This window comes from Capra hircus, chromosome 7, assembly GCF_001704415.2.
Source record: "Capra hircus breed San Clemente chromosome 7, ASM170441v1, whole genome shotgun sequence".
Classification (NCBI taxonomy): Eukaryota; Metazoa; Chordata; class Mammalia; order Artiodactyla; family Bovidae; genus Capra; species Capra hircus.
Genome location: NC_030814.1, coordinates 87680675 through 87705563, shown reverse-complemented (window position 1 = coordinate 87705563; position 24889 = coordinate 87680675). Strand labels below are relative to the sequence as shown.

The 24889-nt window shown below is 37.3% G+C and overlaps 1 protein-coding gene across 7 annotated transcripts in view; it reads left to right on the top strand.

The window, feature by feature from the left end:
- Positions 1–24889, top strand: part of RAPGEF6 (Rap guanine nucleotide exchange factor 6) — a 219080-nt gene that overhangs the window by 34702 nt on the left and 159489 nt on the right. For 6 of the 7 annotated variants that reach the window (XM_005682634.3, XM_005682636.3, XM_005682632.3 and 3 more), the window contains exons 4-5: positions 5391–5474; positions 22806–22875. The exons of the other annotated variant lie outside the window; for it this stretch is intronic. In XM_005682634.3, coding sequence (XP_005682691.1) covers positions 5391–5474; positions 22806–22875 — 154 coding nt within the window. The remainder of the gene's footprint in view (positions 1–5390; positions 5475–22805; positions 22876–24889) is intronic. 7 annotated transcript variants of the gene reach the window in all.

Below are 24889 nucleotides of genomic sequence, written 5' to 3'. Positions count from 1 at the left end.
AGAGTTGATTTGTTTTAGGATTGATTGGTTTGATCTCCTTGCAGTCCAAGGGACTCTCAAGAGTCTTCTCCAGCACTACCAAGTCAAAAGCATCAATTTTTCACTGCTCAGCCTTCTTGATGGTCCAGCTCTCACGTCCATATTTGACTACTGGAAAAACCATCTTTGGCTGTATGGACCTTTGTCAGCAAAGGGATGTCTGTGCTTTTTAATATGCTGTCTAGGTTTGTCATGGCTTTCCTTACAAGGAGCAAGGATCTTTTAATTTCATGGCTGTAGTCATGGTCTGCAGTGATCTTGGAGCCCAAGAAAATAAAGTCTGTCACTGCTTTCACTTTTCCTCTTCTGTTTGCCATGAAGTGATGGGACTGAATGCCATCATCTTAGTTTTTCGAATGTTGAGTTTTAAGGCAGCTTTTCCACTCTTCTCTTTTCACCCTCATTAATAGGCTCTTTAGTTCTTCACTTTCTCACGTTAGAGTGGTATCATCTGTATATCTGAGGTTGTTGATGTGTCTCCTGGCTATCTTGATTCCAGCTTGTGACAGTCTTGATACTAGTTGTGATTCCTCCAGCCCGTCATTTCCCGTGATGTACTCTGCATATAAGTTAAATAAGCAGAGTGACAATATGTGGCCTTCTCATACTCTTTTCCCAGTTTTGAACCAGTCCTTTGTTCCATGTCCAGTTCTAACTGTTGCTTCTTGACCTGCATACACGTTTCTCAGGAGGCAGGTAAAATGGTCTGGTACTTCCATCTTTTTAAGAATTTTCCACAGTTCGTTGTGACCCACACAGTCAAAGCCTTTTAGCATAGTCAATTAAGTAGAAATAGATGTTTTTCTGGAATTCCATTGCTTTCTCTGTGGTCTAGCAAATGTTGACAGTTTGACTTCTGGTTCCTCTGCCTTTTCTGGTATTGAATGCAGTGTTTCATTGCACATTGCATATATCATTAGTATTTTCTGGATTCATATGGATTTTTATAGTTTTATTAGTTCAGTTGTTGATTCATTAACTTATTAGTAAATGTTTATTTATATTATGCTTAGGCTGGTATAAAATGGTGAAAAGATATGAGATTTGTCCTTAGAGTCTAACATGTAATGGAGGAGAAAAAGTTCATTAAAATAACTACACATATATAAGAGCTATCAAGGAAAAGTATAGATTTATAGATAAATGGAACAGAATTGAGAGCCCCAAAATAACCTCCTATATTTATAAATAGTCTCTGCTTTTTTTTTAAATGGACCTCTAGCTACCTAGCTAAGCTATATGCACACAATGTGGGTATAACACAACTGAGTATTAAAAAGGAACCACCAGTGAACAGTTTTTGATGAAGGTACTAAAGCATTTCAGTTGGGAAGGCACAGTTTTTTCAATAAATGGTACAGAGTATTTACATACAGAAAGTTAATCTGAGATACCACTTTAAACCCAGTAGAATAGCTACAGTTGCAGGGGTTCAAAATGAGTAAAAGGGATCATATGTATGGTAATAGGTGGAAAGTAAACTTGTGATGGTGAGCATGCTGTAGGATATACAGAAATAGAAACACAGTGCTAGAGACCAATATCACTGTGTGTTTCTATGATGGTGAGCATGCTATAGGATATACAGAAATAGAAACACACAGTGCTATAAACCAATATTCACGCGCTAGTAAAGTAATGCTCAAAATTCTCCAAGCCAGGCTTCAGCAATACGTGAACCGTGAACTTCCTGATGTTCAAGCTGGTTTTAGAAAAGGCAGAGGAACCACAGATCAAATTGCCAACATCTACTGGATCATGGAAAAAGCAAGAGAGTTCCAGAAAAACATCTCTTTCTGCTTTTTTGACTATGCCAAAGCCTTTGAGTGTGTGGATCACAATAAACTGTGGAAAATTCTTAAAGAGATGGGAATACCAGACCACCTGACCTGCCTCTTGAGAAATCTGTATGCAGGTCAGGAAGCAACAGTTAGAACTGGACATGGAACAACAGACTGGTTCCAAATAGGAAAAGGAGTATGTCATGGCTGTATGTTGTCACCCTGTTTGTTTAACTTCTATGCAGAGTACATCATGAGAAATGCTGGGCTGGAAGAAGCACAAGCTGGAATCAAGATTGCCGAGAGAAATCTCAATAACCTCAGATATGCAGATGACACTGCCCTTACGGCAGAAAGTGAAGAGGAGCTAAAAAGCCTCTTGATGAAAGTGAAAGTGGAGAGTGAAAAAGTTGGCTTAAAGCTCAACATTCAGAAAACGAAGATCATGGCATCGGGTCCCATCACTTCATGGGAAATCGATGGGGAAACAGTAGAAACAGTGTCAGACTTTATTTTTTGGTGCTCCAAAATCACTACAGATGGTGACTGCAGCCATGAAATTAAAAGACACTTACTCCCTGGAAGAAAAGTTATGACCAACCTAGATGGCATATTCAAAAGCAGAGACATTACTTTTCTGACTAAGGTCCGTCTAGTCAAGGCTGTGGTTTTTCCTGTGGTCATGTATGGATGTGAGAGTTGGACTGCGAAGAAGGCTGAGCACTGAAGAATTGATGCTTTTGAACTGCGGTGTTGGAGAAGACTCTTGAGAGTCCCTTGGACTGCCAGGAGATCCACCCAGTCCATTCTGAAGGAGATCAGCCCTGGGAGTTCTTTGGAAGGAATGATGCTAAAGCTGAAACTCCAGTATTTTGGCCACCTCATGCGAAGAGTTGACTCATTGGAAAAGACTGATGCTGGGAGGGATTGGGGGCAGGAGGAGAAGGGGACGACAGAGGATGAGATGGCTGGATGGCATCACGGACTCTATGGACGTGAGTTTGAGTGAACTCCGGGAGTTGGTGATGGACAGGGAGGCCTGGTGTGCTGCGATTCATGGGGTCGCAAAGAGTCAGACACGACTGAGCGACTGAACTGATAAACCAATATTACTTCAGTTAAAAACAAATTTTGAAAAATAGCTATAGTCAAAAAGGTAGACAGTAACAAGTTTTGATTAGGATTTGTTGACACCTGGGGTTGTCCTATATTTGTGGTACAGATATATGACAATCCCAAGTGTCAACAAAGCCACTTTAGGCAATGGTTTGGCAGTTTCTTAAAATATTACCATGTAACACAGTAAGTCCGCCTTTATATGTTTACAAGGAAATATGAAAATGTGCGTACAGAGACTGTACACAGATGTTTTTTCTTAGTAGCAATATTCATTGTAGCCTAAAACTGGAAATTGTCCAGTGAATGGGTAGATAAAATACTCTGCATCTGGTTAGTGGAATACTATTTGTCAGTAAAAGCAAATAAAGTGATAAATACTACAATATGGACAAAGCTCACACAAATTATGCTAAATGGAAGATGTATGTTAGAAGCATCACATTACATGATTCTATTTGCATGAACTATCCAGAATAGAAATCTGTAGAGACAGAGCAGATTATTGTTTACCTGGGGCAGGGATAGACTGCAAACAAGGCATGAGGGGTCTCCCTGTGAGGATGTTTGCACAGTCCTTTTCAGCTTCATAAAAAGCATTGAATCATATACTCAAAATGGTGAGTTTATGGTTTGTAGATTATACCTCAGTTAACTGTTTAAAAATTAATATTAAGAATTATCCAAATCTATCTGGCTAATCATAAACCAAAGAATTTTTAGAAAAATGAATATGTAAATTAAAGAGTTTAAATTCAGAGATTAGTGGAAGCAGAGGAAAAAATACATATAGTTGACCTTAACTGGGAAGCAGCATGATAGAAAAAGTGAAAATAAACCACTATGATCAGTGCCACCAGCAGAGAGGAGGAAATGGGAAGAGAGAGATCTGGAGAGAGGTAGGTAGAGGCCACCGTAATAGTTTTTGTTCTTTATTTTAGAAGCAGTGTGAAGCCTTTGCAGGAATAAAATCTGTCAAGATTATGTATGGCACTTTTCGCCAGGCTAGGTTATTGTTAGATTTATTCACTTGTGCAAAGAAAGGAGATAGGTGGACCCATGTTTAAAAACTTTCACTTTCCTTATGTTTACTCATCCGATACAGTGCCAAACTGTGCTCGAAGGGTGGAGTTCTCTGCAAGGTCTGAACGGTTTCTGATTGACGAGCTGGCATGGCTCTCTTGGTGTTAGGAGTGAACATCAGGAGTTTTCTTGTATTTATAGTAGAATTTACTGACAACTCTGACTGTTTCAGTAAAGAGATAAAAATTGAAGACTTGTGGTAGCATTTAATCGTAACTTTCTTACGTGTTGATTTGGGCAAATTTTTCTTTTATTGATTTTAATTCCTTTATGATTGTATGAAAGTCATATTTCAAAAGAATTAGAAGGAATTTCCAAACAAAGAACTTTAAGTAGGAGAGTTTCAGCCATTTGTGTTTTCCCTGTGAAGACAGAGGGGAGGGATATTAAGAACTTTAAAATATCTTCTGGAAAGTTGATGTTAATTTTTCCTTCTCATGGTAAGCAATAGGATTTACCTGGAAAGCTCACCCTGGGTGTTGTGTAGAATGGTTCGGATGCTTAGATTTCTGGACGATGAATGCTATTATTCACTGGGAACAGAGAACCCTAGAAGAAAATCAAGCTTGAGGGAAATGATAGGTAGATTTTGAACATGTTGAGGTTGAGTTGCAAGTTGACGTATCAATAGCTAGGTAGATATACAGTTCTCCAGCTCAGAGGGAATGTTTCTTTTATATAAAATTAAGAATTGTCTACATATTGGAATTAATTGAAGTTGTAGGTATGGTAAATTTAAAATATATGAAAGACAAAATGATTAGATTATGAACTTAACATCTAACGGTATTCTGGGTTTCCATTGGTGATTTAACTGAACTAAAACTGATGATGAACTCAAGTATCTGATATTTTTTATCCTTCAGAAACACATAAAATGAAAGGTTGGGTAGACATTTTTTTATGTCAGAATAGAATTAAAGTGAAAGAAGTAGATCATTATGACCCATATTATAGTTGAACATGAAGATGGAACATTGATGTGAATTCGAAACAATACTGTCCTTAATATACGTTAAACTTACCAGAAATAGAACTTTTTAATATGTACATCTAGTATACTATTTGAGTTGATCTTCATCAAATATGGTGATCCAGTACACAAAAATGAGGAACGGGAAGTTACTGATATAAGTTAACAATGAAGAACCAAAAAAATGTATTTCTGAAACCTATACCTTAGGATAGTTATTATGTAAGATGTGAACACGGTCTGTATGAAACCTTCGGCGATAAGCAAAATTTCCAAGGACTGTTAATTTTTAACTACTTATAATAATACTTGAATTTTTTTCATGTTTTGTATTTTGTATTCATATATACACGTGAATATGTATCTTTATTTACTCATCTATTTATTCACTTAAACAGTTCAGAAACTATTGCCAGATGTTGGTATATCCTGCTTTCTGGATCTGTGCTTATGAAAGACTCCATGGTTTTGCCTCCTTGCAGGTATGTTTACATTGGCCGCTTAGTGTATTTGATAGACAAAGTTTACAAATGTTTTATTTCTTATGTTAAACTATTTTATGTAGAATATGTATTTTCTCTTAGTAGATGATACATTTTATAGATGTCTTTGCCTTTTGATAATACACGAAGTACTTGGCAAGAATCAACTGATAGTTCATATTTCTGGAGTATGTTGTTGTTCAGTGGCTCAGTTGTGTCTGACTCTTTGTGACCCCATGGACTGTAGCACGCCAGCTTCCCTGTCCTTCACCATCCCCCACCTGGAGCTTGCTCAAATTCATGTCCATTGAGTCAGTGATGCCATACAACCATCTCACTTGTTCTTTGCCTGCCTTCAATCTTTCCCAGTATCAGGGTCTTTTCTAATGAGTCGGCTCTTCGCATCAGGTGGCCAAAGTATTGGAGCTTCAGCCTCAGTCCTTCCAAAAAATGTTTAGGATTGATTCCCTATCAGATTGACTGGTTTGATTTCCTTGCTGTCCACAGGACTCTCAAGAGTTTCCTCCCACACCACAGTCCAAAAGCATCAATTCTTCAGCACTCATCCTTGTTTATGGTCCAACTCTCACATCCATACATGGCTACTGGAAAAACCATAGCTTTGAATAGATGGACCTTTGTTGGCAAAGTAATGTCTCTGCTTTTTAGTAGTCTAGGTTTGTCATCGCTTTTCTTCCAAGGAGCAAGCATCTTTTAATTTCATTGCTGCAGTCACCATCTGCAGTGATTTTGGAGACCAGGAAAATGAAGTCTGTCATTGTTTTCATTGTTTCCCCATCTATTTTCCATGAAGTGGTGGGACCAGTTGCCGTTATCTTAGTTTTTTGAGTGTTGAATTTTAAGCCAGCTCTATGACTCTCCTCTTTCACCTGTGTCTGGGGTGTAATCTTTTGTTTATCCCATGACATATTATTGTATTATTTGAGATTTGATATCATTTATCTGATGTTTCATGGATTCATTGCTCTTAGTTATAGGGAGGCAATATAGCTTTATAGTTAAGAAATCAGCTTTTAGACTAACAGGAGTTTGGCTAGTGTCTTGATTCTGTCACTTATTAGATGTTTGAATCTGGACAAATTTTGGTTTTCCTGTGTAAATAAGGATACTAATAGTACCCACTTATGTGTTTTATGAGGTTATAGCAAGCTACTACTCATACTTCTCAGTGGAAGTTTGTACAAGTTGATATTTTAGAGCTAGACTGCTTGAGTTCATCTCTTTGCTTTACTGCTTTTTGGGTTAATTACTTAATTGTCTTGTGGCTCAGTTTCCTCACTTCTAAAATAGGAACAATAATAAGATGTATTTCATAAGCCAGTTTTGGGAAATAAGTGAGTTTATATATCTATAGCTCTTAGAACAGTGCCTGGCTTTTATAAGTAATTTTTAATTATCACCAGAATTAGTAAGTAAAAGAAGAGTCATTGGCAAGATGATTAGATATAATATTCTTAGAGAATGTGGTCTGTTAGTTACGATTTGGGGGCCTGAAATTATAATTTGGTGACATAAAAATACAACTTTTTGGTGACTTTTCCCTAGTAATGTTGAGAAGAGATTTTTAGGCTTTTAAGGTAGGACTTCTAATTGCAGCTCAATTAATTTAGTTTTAAAAATGTTTTAAGTATCAAGGTACATTCTATTAGATAGATAGTACAGAACATCTCAGTTCTGAGGCCATTTTTAAAGCTATGTCTTTAGTCTTGAAACTTTATCATCAATATTTGGTTAAATGAAATATGTACTTCTTGACTAGTAGTATAAAACATATTGTTGACTATTTTTACAAATAAAATACATAATAATTCTTGCCTATTTAACCCTTTTGGCTGTTGTTCCTTTCCCCTATGTTTCTGAAAGACACTTGAGTGCTTTGTAGTGAGTGAATTAGTTCATGAAATAGAATAAGCTTGGTTGATGTGGATTACAGTTCTATTTTAGGATTATTAGTACTGTTCTTTTGACTATTTTATCACTCTTTTCTGCTGTTAATGAGTGGTTAAGAATTTGTTGTGATCACTTTATGAAGCCATTAATCAGCCACAATGATTCACCGTTAGTTTGTAACCAAGACATTGAAGTTTGTTTTAAATAATGGATAGTATGAGGTTTTCTTTTTTGTTAGTGTTTTGTTTTTTTGTTTGAATTTTTTTTTTTTTTTTTGGCTGTACCACTCGGCCCGTGGAATATTAGTTCCCTGACCAGGTATTGAGCTTGGGCCCATGGCAATGAAAGCACCAAATCCTAATCATGGAACCACCAGGGAACTCCCAATAATATGAGATTTTTAAAACAAAGTCATGGTATGCTTTAATGTAACCATCATGAACTTCACAGCAAAGATGATTATAGAAGTGTATTTAATTGTCATTTAGAGAACAGTTCCTGTGTAGGAGATTTATATTTTGTGTTTGGGAGATGTTTGTTTGAGAGGTTATTGGAGGGTGATTGTTAGGATTAAATGAGTCAATGCAAATAAAATAACCTAGATTAATATTTAGCATATCAGTTCAGTTGCTCAGTCGTGTCCAACTCATTGCAACCTCATGGACTGCATCGTGCCGGCTTCCCTGTCCATCACCAACTCCTGGAGCTTGCTCAAACTCATGCCCATCGAGTCGGTGATGCCATCCAACCATCTTGTTCTCTGTCATCCCAGTCTCCTCCTACCTTCAATCTCTCCCAGCATCAGGGTCTTTTCTGATGAGTCAGTTCTTCCCATCAGGTGGCCCAAGTATTGGGGCTTCAACCTCAGTCCTTGCAATGAATATTCAGAAGTGATTTCCTTTAGAATTGGCTGGTTTGACCTCCTTGCCGTCCAAGGGACTCTGAAGAATCTTCTCCAACACCGCAGTTCAAAAGCATCATTTTTTGGCACTTAGCTTTCTTTATGGTCCAACGCTCACATCCATACATGACTACTGGAAAAACGATAGCTTTGATTAGGTGGACCTTTGTTGGCAAAGTAATGTTTTTGCTTTCTAAGTTTATCATAGCATTTCTTCCAAGGAGCAAGCATCTTTTAGTTTCATGGCTGCAGTGATTTTGGAGCCCCTCAAAATAGTCTGTCATTGTTTCCTCATCTATTTGCCATGAAGTGATGGGACTGAATGCCATGATTCTTAGTTTTTTGAATGTTGAGTTTTAAGCCAGCTTTTTCACTCTCCCCTTTCACTTTCATCAAGAGGCTCTCTAGTTCCTCTTTGCTTCTGAGGTTATTGGTATTTCTCCCGGCAATCTTGATTACAGCTTGTGCTTCATCCGGCCCAGCATTTCTCATGATGTACTCTGCATATAAGTTAAACAGGGTGACAGTATACAGCCTTGATGTTCTCCTTTCCCAAATTGGAACTAATTGTTCCATGTCCGATTCTAACTGTTGCTTCTTGACCTGCATACAAATATCTCAGGAAGCAGGTAAGGTGGTTTGATATTCCCATCTCTTTAAGAATTTTCCGCAGTTCGTTTTGATCCACACAGTCAAAGACTTTGGTGTAGTCAATAAAGCAGAAGTAGATGTTTTTCTGGAACTCTCTTGCTTTTTCTGTGATCTGACAGATGTTGGCAATTTGACCTCTGGTTCCTCTGCCTTTTCTAAATCCAGCTTGAACATCTGGAAGTTCACGGTTCACGTATTGCTGAAGCCTGGCTTGGAGAATTTTGAGCATTACTTTGCTAGCATTTGAGATGAATGTAATTGTGTGGTAGTTTGAACATTTTTTGGCATCGCCTTTTTTTGGGTTTGGAATGAAAACTGATGTTTTCCAGTCCTGTGGCCACTGCTGAGTTTTCCAAATTTGCTGGCATATGAGTGTATCACTTTCACAGCAGCATCTTTTAGGATTTGAAATAGCTCAACTGGAATCCCATTGCCTCCACTAGCTTTGTTCACAGTGATGTTTCCTAAGGCCCACTTGACTTTTCATTCTAGGATGTCTGGCTCTAGGTGAATGATCACACCATCATGGTTATTAAGATCTTTTTTGGGTCATTAAGATCTTTTTTGTATAGTTCTTCTGTGTATTCTTGCCACCTCTTCTTAATATCTTTTGCTTCTGTTAGGTCCATACTGTTTTCCTTTATTGAGCCCGTCTTTGCATGGAATGTTCCCTTGGTATCTCTAATTTTCTTGAAGAGATCTCTAGTCCTTTCTCATTCTGTTTTTTCCCTCTATTTCTTTGCTCTGATCCCTGAGGAAGGCTTTTTTATCTCTCCTTGCTATTCTTTGGAACTATGCATTCAAATGGGTATATCTTTCCTTTTCTCCTTTGCCTTTCTCTTCTCTTCTTTTCTCAGCTATTTGTAAGGCCTCCTGAGACAACCATTTTATGTTTTTGCAGTTCTTTTTCTCCTGTCGATGGTTGTTCAGCAGCCAGTTGCAGTTTTGAGGTTCTTGCACAAGAAGATGAGCACACGACCTTCTGCTCTGCCATCTTATGATTTAGATGATTTAGCATATAGTAAACATCAAATGATTTTTGGCTTCTGCAAATATAATGGCATTGAGATGTCATGATTATGATAACCTATAGAATATAGCACTCCCTAATAAAAGAAAAGACTCTGATGCTGGGAGGGATTGGGGGCAGGAGGAGAAGGGGACGACAGAGGATGAGATGGCTGGATGGCATCACCGACTCAATGGACGTGGGTTTGAGTGAACTCCTGGAGATGGTGATGGACAGGGAGGCCTGGCGTGCTGCGATTCGTGGGGTCGCAAAGAGTCGGACACGACCGAGCAACTGAACTGAATATAAGAGGAATAATAGTATTGTTTATAAAAGTATAAACTGTTTCTTTAGCTATCAAGCTGTCTGTTACTGCTTTATCAGTGAATAGACAGAAACCACATGGTCATTTGAACAGGGACCCTTCAAAGAATTATTCATTTTCAAGAAATTAGGTACTAAGAAGAATAAAGGTGCTAAGGGAGAGTACCCCAGGAAGGAATAAACTTGAAAGGGGAGCTTTCTCCCCAAAACTGAAATTCAGAACTTTTGTTGGTGAATATGTTGCTTGTAGCCCAGTAGCTAATGACAAAGTTCCCCTGGTTGCTCTGGGCCAGAGCTGTCCATGGTTAGTGAATCAAGGCTGTCAGGGAGAGAAAGTCTGACTAGGACTGGTAAACAGTATAGTCCTTCCTGACCCCCAGCCCACTCAGGGTGCAGATGGGTCCTGAGGCTGGAGATGGGACCTCCCTTTGCCTTACACACGCCTACCCTGCCAAGTGTAGGAAAGTATTTGCCGTTTCTTTGTACTAGCCCCCTCTACTGACGAAGCTTTGATATTAACAGCCAGCCAAAGGAGAATCTTGATTAAATCCAGATCCTTTATTATAAAGTAAATTTGAAACTGAGAGCAAATACATTTGAACTTGAGAGGCAATAAATAAATGGTACAGTGCCATGCTTTCCAACCTTTTTAGCACCAGGGACAGATTTTGTGCAAGACAGTTTTCCCATAGACCAGAGTGGAGAAGGTGGTTTCAGGATGATTCAAGCATATTATGTTTATTGGGCACTTTGTTTCTATAATTACATCAGCTCCACCTCAGATCATCAGGCGTTAGATGCCAGAGGTTGGGGACCCTGGTACAGTCCACTCCCTTGGTTACTCAGTTTTCATATGAATGCTTCTGAACACATTTGAGCTTCTACCCAATTCTCTTTTCATTTAACAAGATACAGCTATCCTTCATGTAAGTAAAGTTCTTACCATCTCCCTGAAACAAGGGGATGCACAGTCCCAATCGTCAGTGTTCGCTGTATTAGTTATACTTTTCATCACAGTGCCTCTGAATATTGTTAACTCCAGACTACCTTATAAAGTTCACTTCCAACAACTTATATATAAAATAGATATGGGGAAGAGAGGGAAGAAGAAAATGGTTAACATATACAACCCCGGACCATGTATACCACATATAGTCCTGTTTCCATCATTGGTCACAAATCCGTAGTTGATCTTGCTTCCTCTTTTTACCACCCATTCAGTACTTCTGCCTTCAACCAGAATTTCAGCTGTTCTGGGTTCTTTACCTGATAATGGGCACAGAACCTTCATTTCTTAAGGGTCCTTAATTATCCCTTGTTTGGTTCTTCCCTGCCCACCCCACCCCTCACCCGCCACTTGGGGTTGCTGTTAGTTTTCCATTAACTTTAATAGTGGACTTGAAAGCACTGGACAGAGTCCAAAAGAACCTCCTGGGCTTCAGATGTAGTTCTGCTGGCCTCCGTTTTATGCAGCAACTCAGTTTCTCCTTGGTGATTGTAATCAATCACTCAGGCTAGTAGAATAAGCCCCTTTTCTGCCTTTCGGTTCAGTGCCCAGGTGGAAGTCACTAATTCAGTGACTTGCTGTGTTTCCTGCTAGAAATAATCTAGCAGGACTAAGACTCAAAACCAGCAGAGCTCAAAGTTTTAGGAAGAGGAAGTATAAATTCTGTGAATGAGTTATTAAGTATAACGGTGAGAAGAACCACTGTTACTTCCATGCCTTGAATATGAAATCCATGTATTCTGCCTGTTGGGACAGACAGAAATTATTGCTGTACTTCTGCTGCTGCAAAATGAATACCTTGATTGAAAATGATGCTGTCTAGAGTGCTGAGGCTATCAATGGCATTTTGTGAGCCTGTGGACAGCGCTTCTGGCAGAAGCATTGTGGATGGCAAAAGCCAATCACGTCCAGAATATGTGTTTGTTCCAGTGAGGACAAATATATTCCTCCTCCATGATAGAAAAGGTCCAGCATAAATAATCTGCATTCAGCCTTGAACAGTGCTGGGAAGTCCCTTGTTAACAGCAGTCTGGGTAGTTCATCCACCCCATGGGTGAGACTTCAAATTGCAGCTTTGGGGGCTTTGATTTATAATCTCAGGCCACAAACTGATATCATTATCAGTTTACAAGCAAAACTGCAGCTCTCCTTTTACTTTAACCTTGTTACAGTGCTGTATGTTTAATCTTATGAGTCACAGGATTTTGATATTCCCCAGGGATGTTGGCCAGACTTCCAGGGGCTCAAGAATTCCAAAACCCACTCCCTTTCTTATCTAAAGTGCCATCTGACTTTCTGTGCTTGTGGGCAGGCACAGAATATGGGCATTGTCCAGGAAGGTCAGAAGCAGGTCAGAGGTCTGCTCTTCGCTTCTGAACAAGACTTCCTCCATTTTAATTTCCTTAACAGACGGCCTCACGGTTGTTCAGGCTGAAGAGCATAGAAATAAGCTAAGTAACATGAGAAGTCTCCTTAATTCTGTAAGTCAAATAACAGTTCCAGAGAGTCAGTAGAAATAAAGTGATCAGAGAAACAAGTAATGGGTTAAATAATGCAGAAAACAATTTTTCAGCAGTAGAGGATTTAGTAAAGAAAAAGTTCCACCATGAATGAGAAGTATGTTTTTGTGCATCAATTCCTACACCCATTAACTTACTGATAGCAATAATAGTAAGAACAGAATGTTCTATCAAGATATGATTATGTGTATCTGTGACATTTTTCAACTATTTGGTTCCTTGCAAAATCTTCCATAATGGTTCTAAGAGGAAGCTAATATTGGGAACAGAAAGAGTAGGGAATAATGTTTGAATCCATAATACTTGAGTTCTCATGAGGGGACAGTAGTAGGTGGTTCTCTTCCAATACAAATGATCAGCATGTGTTAGGCATCTGGAAACAGGGGTTCCTGATAGGTAGTAGTAGTTTCTACCTCATTGGTTACAGTACATACAAATTAAGGGGCTATTTCAAACACCATAGGATTTAGGGAAGATAGTCCATTCACAATAGTTGATGGAGTTCTCCTATAATTAGGGTTCCCAAATGCAAGATCTTGATCCACATAGCAATCCCTTGCTAGCCTTGTCATACTCTTATCAGTAAGTGGGTGTGACTAATAAAGTCCAGATAATTTCCAGCAAAATATGTCAACCAGTACTCTTCCCCAGGTACAATGGATAACATGTGAAATTAGTGTCATCTAGTAGACATAAGTTTTGTCCATAAAAAGTCAAAGTTAAGAAAGGACAGGCCTTGCTTGCAGGGCAGGCAGAGTTACCTTGAGTTGAGGTCTGGTTCACATTTCTCCAGCTATAGGTTCCCCGGTGACTTTCTTTATGTTCTCTTAGCACAGTGGCCAGAAGTTCAGACGTGGATGACATTCCACATTACGGTCAGACTTCCAAGAATGTCTGTTCACAAGAATAGTAGTGGGTTAGTGGCACGTATTTTCATTTTTCTTGTCCAGGAATCGTTACTAATATGGTATTATCCTTCCCCTGCTCAGTAAAATCAGCAGGTAAGGGAGGACTGTTAGGCTGCTTTACTCAGACTTTAGCTTCAATTACATGTATTTCATTTGTGGATCCAAACCCTCCATCACCTCTGTTAGTAAGGAGGAACATTCTCCTTTTTGTACTTTGTCAGTTACATGTGGAAGAATGAGCAGTTGGTAAATCATGTTTATAGTAAATCATCTTTTCCTTCATTTTGTAGAATTACTCGGATTTCTCCTTGGTAGTAAGGAGAAATGGGGTCTGTAGCTTGGGTCTGTAACTGCCCCCATGGACACAGATCCCTTTTAATACTAAACTGAAGTGTTCTTTTTATTAATCCAAAGTGCCCCCAAGGCATTCTAATTCCTATACCAGTTGGAATAGCCCATATCAAAACTTTAATAAAGCCAAGTTTGGATATGGAGTCAAATCCAGCCCAGTGGCCTCAGGAGTAGCTCAGAAAGAAGCTAATGCCCCTGGGATAATTTCTCAGTACTCAGTTGTTTCAGGACAAAAGTCTGTTCTATGAATTTGTGAGTTTTGTATAGTCATCTTCATCCAAGGAGTTTATGATTCTCTTATAGGTCTGTTACTTGAAATATTGAAGTCAGTATTTAAGTTAGTCCTCTGGTTTTTATAAGAGCCCTCTCCAAGTTTAATGAGTTGCTGTGTAAGCAGACCATTCATTCTTTCAAACCAGCAGCTTGAGGATAAGAAATATGAAAGATCCATGGTATATTATGTTCCCGGGCAACTCCTGTATTAACTCACCTTTAAACTGTGACCCATTGTCATTCTGAATTTGAAGTAGTTAACTCTTCAGTCGCTCAGTCATGTCAGACTCTGCAGTCCATGGACTGCAGCATGCCAGGCCTCCCTGTCCTTCACTGTGTCCCAGAGTTTGCTCAAACTCAAGTTCATTGAGTAGGTGATGCCATCCAACCATCCCATCCTCCATCACCCCCTTCTCTTCCTGCCCTCAATCTTTCCCCCATCATCAGGGTCTTTTCCAATGAGTTGGCTCTTTGCAAGAGGTGGCCAAAGTATTGGAGCTTTGGCATCAGTCCTTGCAATGAATATTCAGGTTGATTTCCTTTAGGATGGACTGGTTTAATCTTTTTGCTGTCCAAGGGACTCTTAAGAGGCTTCTCCACCACCGCAGTTTGAAAGCATCAATTCTTCAGTATTTTTCCCAGATTATGTCTTGCCTTTTTGTTTTTCAATGATAACTTCTTTAAGTGTGAGAGGTCCAAAGTACTTAAGTGTTCTACTAATTTATTTGAAGTACTTAAACGTGTTCTGCTAATCTTTGTTTATTCCAAGTTTGTAAATATTCTCTTCTGTGTATTCTTAGACAGTTTTCTTAAACTAGCTTTACTGGTGTATAATTTACATACCATAAAATTCACCCATAAATTTTTACTCTAATAATTTATGATTCATATATACATTGGTACACCATAGTTTTAGACTTCTTTACCTGAAAAAGTTCTGCATGCTCTTTTGCAGTTAAAATCTGACAGACTTTCTGTCTCAATATCTACCTTGTGCAGATATTTAAAAGTAGTCTTTGTTTTGGCATTTTTCACTTAGCATAATGTCTTTGAGGTTCATCGCTGTTTTAGACTATAACAGTTGTAGCATGTGTATTTTTTTCAATTGTTAAATTGTATTTCATTCTAAGAAGATTTCACATTTTGTCTAGCCATTCATGAGAAGATGAAAAGTTAGAAATTTTATTGTTTTAGTTTAGGGGCTTTTATGAATAATGCTGCTATAAAGATTCAAATACATGTCTTTACATGGGCTGTGTATTTATTTTTTCTTTTGTAGATATGCAGGAGAGGATTGCTATGTCATATAAATATATATTTAATTTTTGAGGAAAGGTCCAAATTGCTTAAAAGATCACTATTATGTTACATATGGACCAAGAACGTACCATGGATATCATTTTTTGCATCCTCTCCTTCACTTGGTATTGACAGTCTTTTGATTATTACTCTTCTAGTATGTGTTTAACTATCTCAGTGATTTTAACTTGTATTTCAGTATAGTGACTATTACTGTTGAGGCTCTTATGTGCTTATTAAGCATTCCTGTACCTTTGTTGAAATGTCTGTTCAAAGCGTTTCTCCATTTTTCATTTATATTATGTCTTAAGTTGTAAGAATTTATGTTTTAGATATAAGTTCTTCATGAGATGTATGATTTTTAATTGTGTTTGTTTTTAGCAAGTTTTAAGAACTTAGATATTTTAGATAAAAGTTACAGGTTCTTTGTCAGATATATGATATGCATGTATTTTCTTTTTTCTGTGGCTTGTTTTTTCCTTTTCTTAATAGTGTCTTTTGAAGCACGAGTGTTTTATGTTTTCATGAGATTCAGTTTTTTTTTTTCTTTTGAGGACCTAGATTTTGGTGGTGTATCTAGGAAATATTTGTTTAGCCTAATTGCATAGTTTTCTCTTATGACTTTTTCTGGATGGTTTTCAGTTTGAGCTATTATAGTTTGGTCTAGTCCATTATGACTTCATTTTTGGTTTTGGTTTTGTTTCTCTTTTTTGTGTGTTTTTGCTTAAGAATAGCCGGTTGACCCATTGCCATTTTAGAAGGCATTGAATTGCTTTTGTTAAAAATCAGTTGACCATATGTATGTCTGTTTGTTTGCTTTTGCTGAACTAATGTTTACTCTGTTTCATTTAACTATTTTTCTATTTTGGTACTGATCTTCTACCTTAATGATTGTGGCTTGTTGTAAGTTGTCAAATCAGTACCTTGAGTCTTACAGCTTTGTTCATTTTTAGAGTGATTTTGCTTATTTTAGGTTCTTTGTTTTTACATATGAATGTAAGGATATGCTTGTTTTATAAATCCTGATAGGATTCTCATAAAAAAAATTATTGTTTATTTCATAATGGACTTTTTTACAGCAGTTTTAGGTTTACACCATGGAGTGGAAGGTGTCCAGATTTTTCATGTACTTTCTGCCCCTGCTCATGCCTAGTCTACACCATTATGAGCTACTCTCACAGAAGTGGCACGTTTGTTAGAGGTGATGAACTTCACCCAAAGTACAGTTTATATCAGGGTTCACTCTTGGTAATGTACATTCTTTGTGTTTGGACAAACATATAAAGCTGTATTTTCACCATTATAGTAGTATACAGAGTCGTTTCCCAGTCCTCAGATTCCTCTGAATTCTACCTTTCTACCAACCCCTGGCTTTTTTATAGGTTTGCGTTTTCCACGGTGTCATATAGTTGAAATCATACCATGTATAGTGTTTTCAGATTGGATTCTTTCACTTAGAAATACATAATATGTTTCCTCCGTGTCTCTTCATAGCTTAATAGCGCATTTCTTATAGCACTGAATAATAGTCTGTCATCTGAATGTACCACAGTTTGTTTATCCAGTCACATGCTGAAGAGTATCTTGGTTGCCTCCATATTTTGCCAATTGTGAATAGTTGCTATAAACATCAAGGTACAAGTGTTTCTGTGGATATAAATTTTCAGCTCCTTTGGGTAAATACCAGGGAACATGATTACAGAATCATATGGTAAGAGTATTTTTAGTTGTGTAAGAAATTGCCAAACTGTCTTCCAAAGTGGCTGTACCATTTTGCATTATTAGCAGCAATGAATGAGAGTTCTTGTTCCTCCACGTCCTTTGCAGCATTTGGTATTGTCAGGGATCTGGATTTTGGTGTTTCTGACAAAGTGTATCTTGTTACTTTAATTTGCATTCTTTGCTTGAGTGTCTGTTAAGGTCTTTCACCCATTTTTAAATTATGTTGTTTGTTTTTGTATCTTTGTTTTAAGAGTTATTTATATGTTTTAGACAACAAGCTTTTATCAGAACTCAGTTCAGTTCAATCACTCAGTCGTGTCTGACTCTGCACGCCAGGCTTCCCTGTCCATCACCAACTCCCAGAGCTTGCCCAAACTCATGTCCCTTGAGTCGGTGATACTCAAGTAGTTAAAACATGTACTCTCCTCTTTCACTTTCATCAAGAGGCTCTTTAGTTTTTCTTCACTTTGTGCCATAAGGGTGGTGTCATCTGTATATCTGAGGTTATTGATATTTCTTCCAGCATCTTGATTCCAGGTTGACTCAGTTTTAATTCTCAGAGCCAGTGGGCTCTGAGAGCCACCCTGTTCACCAGTGCTTCCCTGTGGAGAGGCTGGGGGAGCACGGGGCCCTCAGCAGCGGAGGTGGGAGGACCCAAGGGTGGGTAGGAGACCTCTTAGCCAGAGGGCGAGGACCATGTGGGCTGCCCCGACCCACTAATACTTCACCATTAGTGCCAACTCACCCTCCTGGGGATAGCCAGAGGCTCTACCAATGGGACAACGCTGGAAATGGGCCTCGAACGCTCACGCCAGCTTGGCCCCACAGAGAAATATTTAATGAAGCATTATTATTAACATTAATACATATGTAAACTTTTTTGAGAAATGGAAGAAGGAATTTTTCAATCTCCTTTATGAATATAGTATTATCATGATGATGTACTATTGTAAGAAAACTGCATTTCTCATGAACATACATGTAGAAATTAACAAAATAATAGCAGACCAAACCCATGAATATATTAGAAGTATTAGACATTTGTGATCAGGTTAGGTTTATCCTAGGAATGCAAGGAAGTTTAAAATCCATAAAACAATTAATGTAGTATTCTCCATTAGTAAAAGAGTGGACAGAAGCTACATGATCCTTTCAGAAAGCAGGAAAAAAAAAATATTTGACAAAACTCAAAACTCGTTCTTGATAAAATTTTTTAAATTTAACTATATGGAAGGAAACTTCTTCAGTAACCCTTGTCTAGGACATGTACAAAAATTCTTTGCTGTGAGAAGTTTTTAATTTCCATTTTTTCATTTATATCTCTGATCCATTTCTAATTTTTGATTATGGTATTAAAATCTTCCTTTTTTCTGTATTGATATATGGTTGTTTTGTCACTTGCTGCTGCTAAGTCGCTTCAGTCATGTCCGACTCTGTGCGACCCCATAGACGGCAGCCCACCGGGCTCAGCCGTCCCTGGGATTCTCCAGGCAAGAACACTGGAATGGATTACTACTTGTAGATAGTATCTTTTCCCTCATTGAATTCCCTTGGCACTTTTATCAAAAATCAGTTGAACATATATGTGTCGGTCTGATTTTGTTCTCTCAGTCCTTTGTTATTGATCTATAAAATAATCTGATGCCATACTGTCTTGAGTATTCTGCTGCTGCCAAGTCGCTTCAGCCGTGTCCAACTCTGTGCGACCCCAGAGACGGCAGCCCACCAGGCTCCCCCATCCCTGGGATTCTCCAGGCAAGAACACTGGAGTGGGTTACCATCTAGCTTTATAAAATTACCATGAAATGTAACATAAATATTCCATCTTCTTGTTTTCCAAAATTAGTTTAGTTATTTTAGATCTTTTACATTTCTGTGTAAATTTTATAATCATCATGTCAGTGTCTCTAAGGCAACTTGTTGATTACATTGAGTTTGTAGAACATTTCCACCCATAAATGAGGTGTATCTTATTTAGGACATCTTAATTTTCTTGTGAGTGTTTTATAGATTTTTTAGTTGGCAGTTTTATAGAGATTTTGTGCATGTTTTTATAAACTTATCTCAAGTATTCTGGTTTTCATTCTATCTTTAATGGAATTAATTTGTTTTCAGATTGTTCATTGATAATATACAATAAAAGCATTAATTTTTTAATATTGAGCTTGAATCCTTCAATCTTGGTAAATTCACTTGTTTCTTTAAAAAATAATAATAATAATTTGTCCGTACCAATTTAATTTGTGCCACACTGCTTGCAGTCAGCGTCTTAGTTCCTTGACCAGGGATCAAACCTAGGCCACAGCAGTGAAAGCCCCGAGCGCTAACCACTGGACTGGAATTCCCTGAAAACAGAATGTATAGAATCTGCTTAATGTACAGTCATGTCATCTCCAGTGCAGCTTTTCTCATGCCTTTCTTGTTTAAGTTATTGTTCTAGGAATTCAAATAGTTGGAGTATGTTGCTTTACGTCAGTACTTTAGCTGATAAATTCAGAAGGAATGATACAATTATAAAATGGCTTTTTCAGTAGCCCCTAATAACACTTGAGGTCTGGTCACCAATCAAAAAAGGATACTAAATCTAATAGATGGAAAATTGATAGGAAGATTTATAGTATTGTGAGCATATTAAATTGACAGTGTCTGAAACCACTCACTGTTGTTAACACTACTAAAAACTGGCACAATCAGACACTGTGTGTCTACCTATGTGATGTGGTAGAATATTCCACTAGGTCTTAAAAAAAAAAGAAAAACTTCTGTTTCTCTGTTGAATTCATGTTTATCTCACTTTCTTAAACATTTGGAGCATACTTAGAAATAGCTGTTTCAGTGTTGTCTGTTGATTCTCTCACTGCTGACAGCTGTAGATCTGTTTTTATAGATTGGTTTTTCTTTGGCTATGGATCATATAGTCCTCTTTGCATGATATTTTTTTGTTTTACTGGATGTCAGATTTCTGTGTTGCTGTATTCCAAAACAGATTTCTGTGTTGCTGTATTTTAGAAGGCAATGGCACCCCACTCCAGTACTCTTGCCTGGAAAATCCAGTGGATGGAGGACCTTGGAAGGCTGCGGTCCATGGGGTCGCTGAGGGTCAGACACGACTGAGCGACTTCACTATCATGCATTGGAGAAGGAAATGGCAACCCAGTCCAGGGTTCTTGCCTGGAGAATCCCAGGGATGGGGGAGCCTGGTGGGCTGCTATCTATGGGGTCGCACAGAGTCATACACAACTGAAGTGACTTAGCAGCAGAGTAGTATTAGGCTTTCTTCTGACATGTAGTTCACTTAATTGGAATTTGTTTGAGTGAGTGTAGCACTTCTTTGGAGAAGGCAATGGCACCCCACTCCAGTACTCTCGCCTGGAAAATCCTATGGACGGAGGAGTCTGGTGGCCTGCAGTCCATGGGGTCGCTAAGGGTCGGACACGACTGAGAGACTTCACTTTCACTTTTCACATTCATAAATTGGAGAAGGAAATGGCAACCCACTCCAGTGTTCTTACCTGGAGAATCCCAGGGACTGGGGAGCCTGATGGGCTACAATCTATGGGGTCTCACAGAGTTGGACACGACTGGGGTGACTTAGCAGCACTTCTTTAGACTAATTTATCACATTGCAAAGGAAATAGATTTCTGAAGATCCTACCCAATGTCCCGTGTATTATGTGGTCTTCCACATAATACAAGTTATGTAGAATACATAATACAGGCTCTTTACCATCCGAGCCACCGGGAAGCCCGGTCTTTCCACACCCCAAATCTGTCTCTGTCTTTTCAATTCAGTGACACTGGCAGACTGTGCTCGGTTTCTCCCTTTTTGCATTGTGGCCTGGAGATTACCTGTAATTAGTAAAATTGGGATATTGTAAGGGTCATCTTAGGTTTTTAATTTCCTCTCTAAAGCATCCATATACATGCCCTGCCTACTTTCCAAAATCTTGAAACTGTTGCTTAATGTGTTTTGTCTGATTTTCCTTTTTTTTTTTGTTTTTTCTTTCATGTAGGAGAGTAAATCTATTCCCTGTTATTCCATCTTGAAAGTAAACTTTTACATATTTGCTTTTATTGTTTTATGTATTACATAAGGTAGGAGTTTTGGTGGGAGGAAGAACAACAACAAAAAAATACAGGCAGGTGCTTAAGAAAAAACAGCAGGGATTTTTTTGTTATGTTAAAAAGTAAGTTCATTTGGATTTTGATTAGTATTTTGTTGTAAACTAATATTTGTATATAATCATATACTTTGTGGAAAGTTGATATTTTTATAATAGCTTCCTTGTAAGTATATGCTGTATCACTTCTTTTATTAAGCCCTATTTTCAATTCATCAATAAAATTGTATAGTTTTTTATAAGTGATTTCTGTATTTCCTTATTAAATAGTTTATATTTTGGTATTTATAGTTTTGCTTACATTATTAGTGGAATTTTAAAGTTACTTTTTATAGTGTTTTATTTATATATTTTATAATTAACCATGGTACTTAATTTCTATTTTATAGTATTTTAGATTGCTTTTATTACATATTAAGTATGTTAACCTTTTGTGTGTCTAGTATTTTTTTTATACCCCACCTTTTAAAAAAATTCAGTTCATCTTTTCAAATGAAAATACCAGTATTTTCTTTGAGTGCTTTCTTCTTTTGATTTGTGTAGAATTCTTTCTTCCAGACAAATACATAAAAACTCAAATTTTCTTTGAGTACTGCTGCAGTTTTTATTTTTTCCAAAGAGCTATCCAGGACCTCTAACACTATTTTTTTTTTTTAATGAGTCACTTCTGTATTTTACTTGATTTTTTAATATATTCAAGTGATAATATCTTTAAAGTTTTTTTATGTCTGTTATCTAATATCAGTTTCAAAAATTTGTTATTAAAAAAAATCTTCCATAATTTTAGCGTTACTCTTCAGTAGGTGTGGTTTTGGGGCTCCCCTGGTGGCTCAGTGGTAAAGAATCGGTCTGCAATGCAGGAGACCCAGGTTCAATTCCTGGGTGGGGAAGATCCCCTGGAGGAGGGCATGGCAACCCACTCCAGTGTTCTTGCCTGGAGAAACCCCATGGGCAGAGGAGCCTGGTGGGCCACAGTCCATGGGGTCGCAGAGTCGGACATGACTGAGCGACTCAGCAGCAGCAGCAAGTGTGGTTTTTCTTTAATTCAACACACACTAATAGATGTTCAAAATTTGAGATTAGATAGATATCTTTTATAATCAGTTTTAGAGACTGGTTAAAGGCAGAATTTTTAAAATAATTATCACACTGTGTATTGAGGCCACATATCTGGGCAAGTAAAAGAAGGGGGGTTTTTTGTTTGTTTTTAAGAAAATCTTGAAGTGATAGAATCACAATTTTTTGGTTAACATCTAAGTTTTTTTGGTTCATTTTTTTTTCTGTATTGATACATTTTATAACCTTTGCTAAAGAAATATTTTTCTGTTTTTATAGTTTTGGTAAGCAGTTTGGAGGAAAAAGAGGATGTGATTGTCTTGTATTAGAACCTTCAGAAATGATTGTGGTAAGAACTTTAAAAAATGTTGAATTCCTTTTTGTTACGCTTGACTTTCATCTTTAAATGTAGTGATCTTTTAAATACTCAAAAAGGTTCCATTAATGTGACTTTTAAAATGTTTTACTAAGCAGCATCAAACCATATATATTTATATATACCTAGTTTGATGCATTTTCACCCACTTAGAATATTTTTTCTGATTCTTGAGAGAATTTGAAACATGATGCAGTTATATCTAAAGTATTACCAATTTGGTAATTCCTTTACTACATTCACCAGAAAATTTAAATAAGAGCTCTGAAAGGGAACCCTGACTTTCCTATTCAATATAGGTAATAATCTTTGAGCATCTGTGTTCTGTACCCTGGACTTGAGAGAAAGAGATAGAAAAAAAGAGACAATTATATCTAAGAAATGCTTTACATTTTAATATTTTAAGAGTATATTGAAGGATTAGTTCTTTACTTTTTCCCAAGAAAGCTAGGTAGTTGATTTAACTTTAGAAAATAAGACTTTTTTCCCTCGCCATTTGAAGAATCCAGAACACAGCTCTCTTTTACCTTGTTCTGAGATGACCTTGCTAGGAAACAGCTAATACTGAATGGACGCTTTGTCCTACTAGCATCTCATGTAGATGATCATGTCATCTGATTTGATTTAAACTATTGAGAAATGAGGCTGAATTCTTAATATAGCCTTTTAATATCAGGGTTCAAAACTAAACTACTTTATTTCATAGTGTTACAGTCAGATTGACATCTTCAGCTAGATTCTGTGCTCTCTTTGCCAAATTGGATCATCTACATTGTCATGAGCTTAGTGTCCTAAATTTCATATAAGCAACTGGATTTCAAGCTCCTAAAAGGCTGAGATCAGTTTTTTTTTTTCCATTTGTGTCTTCGATAGTATTGCAGAGTACTTCCAATATAGTAAATAAATGTTCAGTAAATTTTACTGGTTCTCAAGTTTGTTCAAGGCTTAAACTGTGTATTGTATTATGTTTATTTTCTTTAAGTGTTGGTATACATGGCATATCTATTAAGGCCTCAGAACTCTTTCTTTTAAATAAGTGCATTGAGAGACATGCTAGGAAAACTGCTTCAGGCAGTAGGGTTTTCTCATTTATTTGTGATGTGTATTTCTCATGCTTTATGGAAAAAGAATGGTGCTTTTGCCATAGTGTTTTCATATGCAGTTAACCCTTAGACAACATGGATTTGAACTGCTCAGTCCACTTATGCAGGTATTTTTCAGCAGTAAATTCTGCACTACTACAGTGTGGTTGGTTGAATCATGTATACAGAGGGCAGACCAGAAGTTATATGTGGATTAAGCAACACCTTGTACATACTTTTGTTTTATTGTGGTAAAATACACTTAGGGAATTTACTATCTTAGCCATTTTTAAATGTAGAGTTCAATTTATTAAGTTAATTATTAAATTTATATCTATCAATTTTCATTTTTAATTAAAGGGAAGAATTGTACTTATGTTGCCCCAAGCCTGGAGTTAACCTTTTCTATGAGGAGATCTGCTTGCTTTTAGTGGAAAGCAGTATTAAGATGCCAAGATCTGGCAGCTGATTGTTTTCATTGCTTCAGGTGCCTCAGTGCTTGTAAGGCCTTTCAGTGAACAGAGCTAGAAAATATACATCTGAGTGTATATATATACACACACATACATACACACTTACATATACACCTCTGTATTTATTTCTTTTATATATATCTATAAAACCTAGAGTTAATTCTCATATTCTTTTATTTGTACCTTCTTTCACTAAATGGTGAGAAACTTGGTCTCCATTATCATCAAAATATTTACCTAAGACAGTTTTAAAATTGCTTGCTCATAACAGTGTAGAAAGCACCACTAGCTAGAGTATTAACATATACATATATACTTATTTCAAGTGTACAATTTATTGATACTACAAATGTGTACCACCTATCTGTCTCTCAGAATATAAAATATTTGCATCACCTACCTTACAAAGTAAGGAAATACTCAGAGAATTAT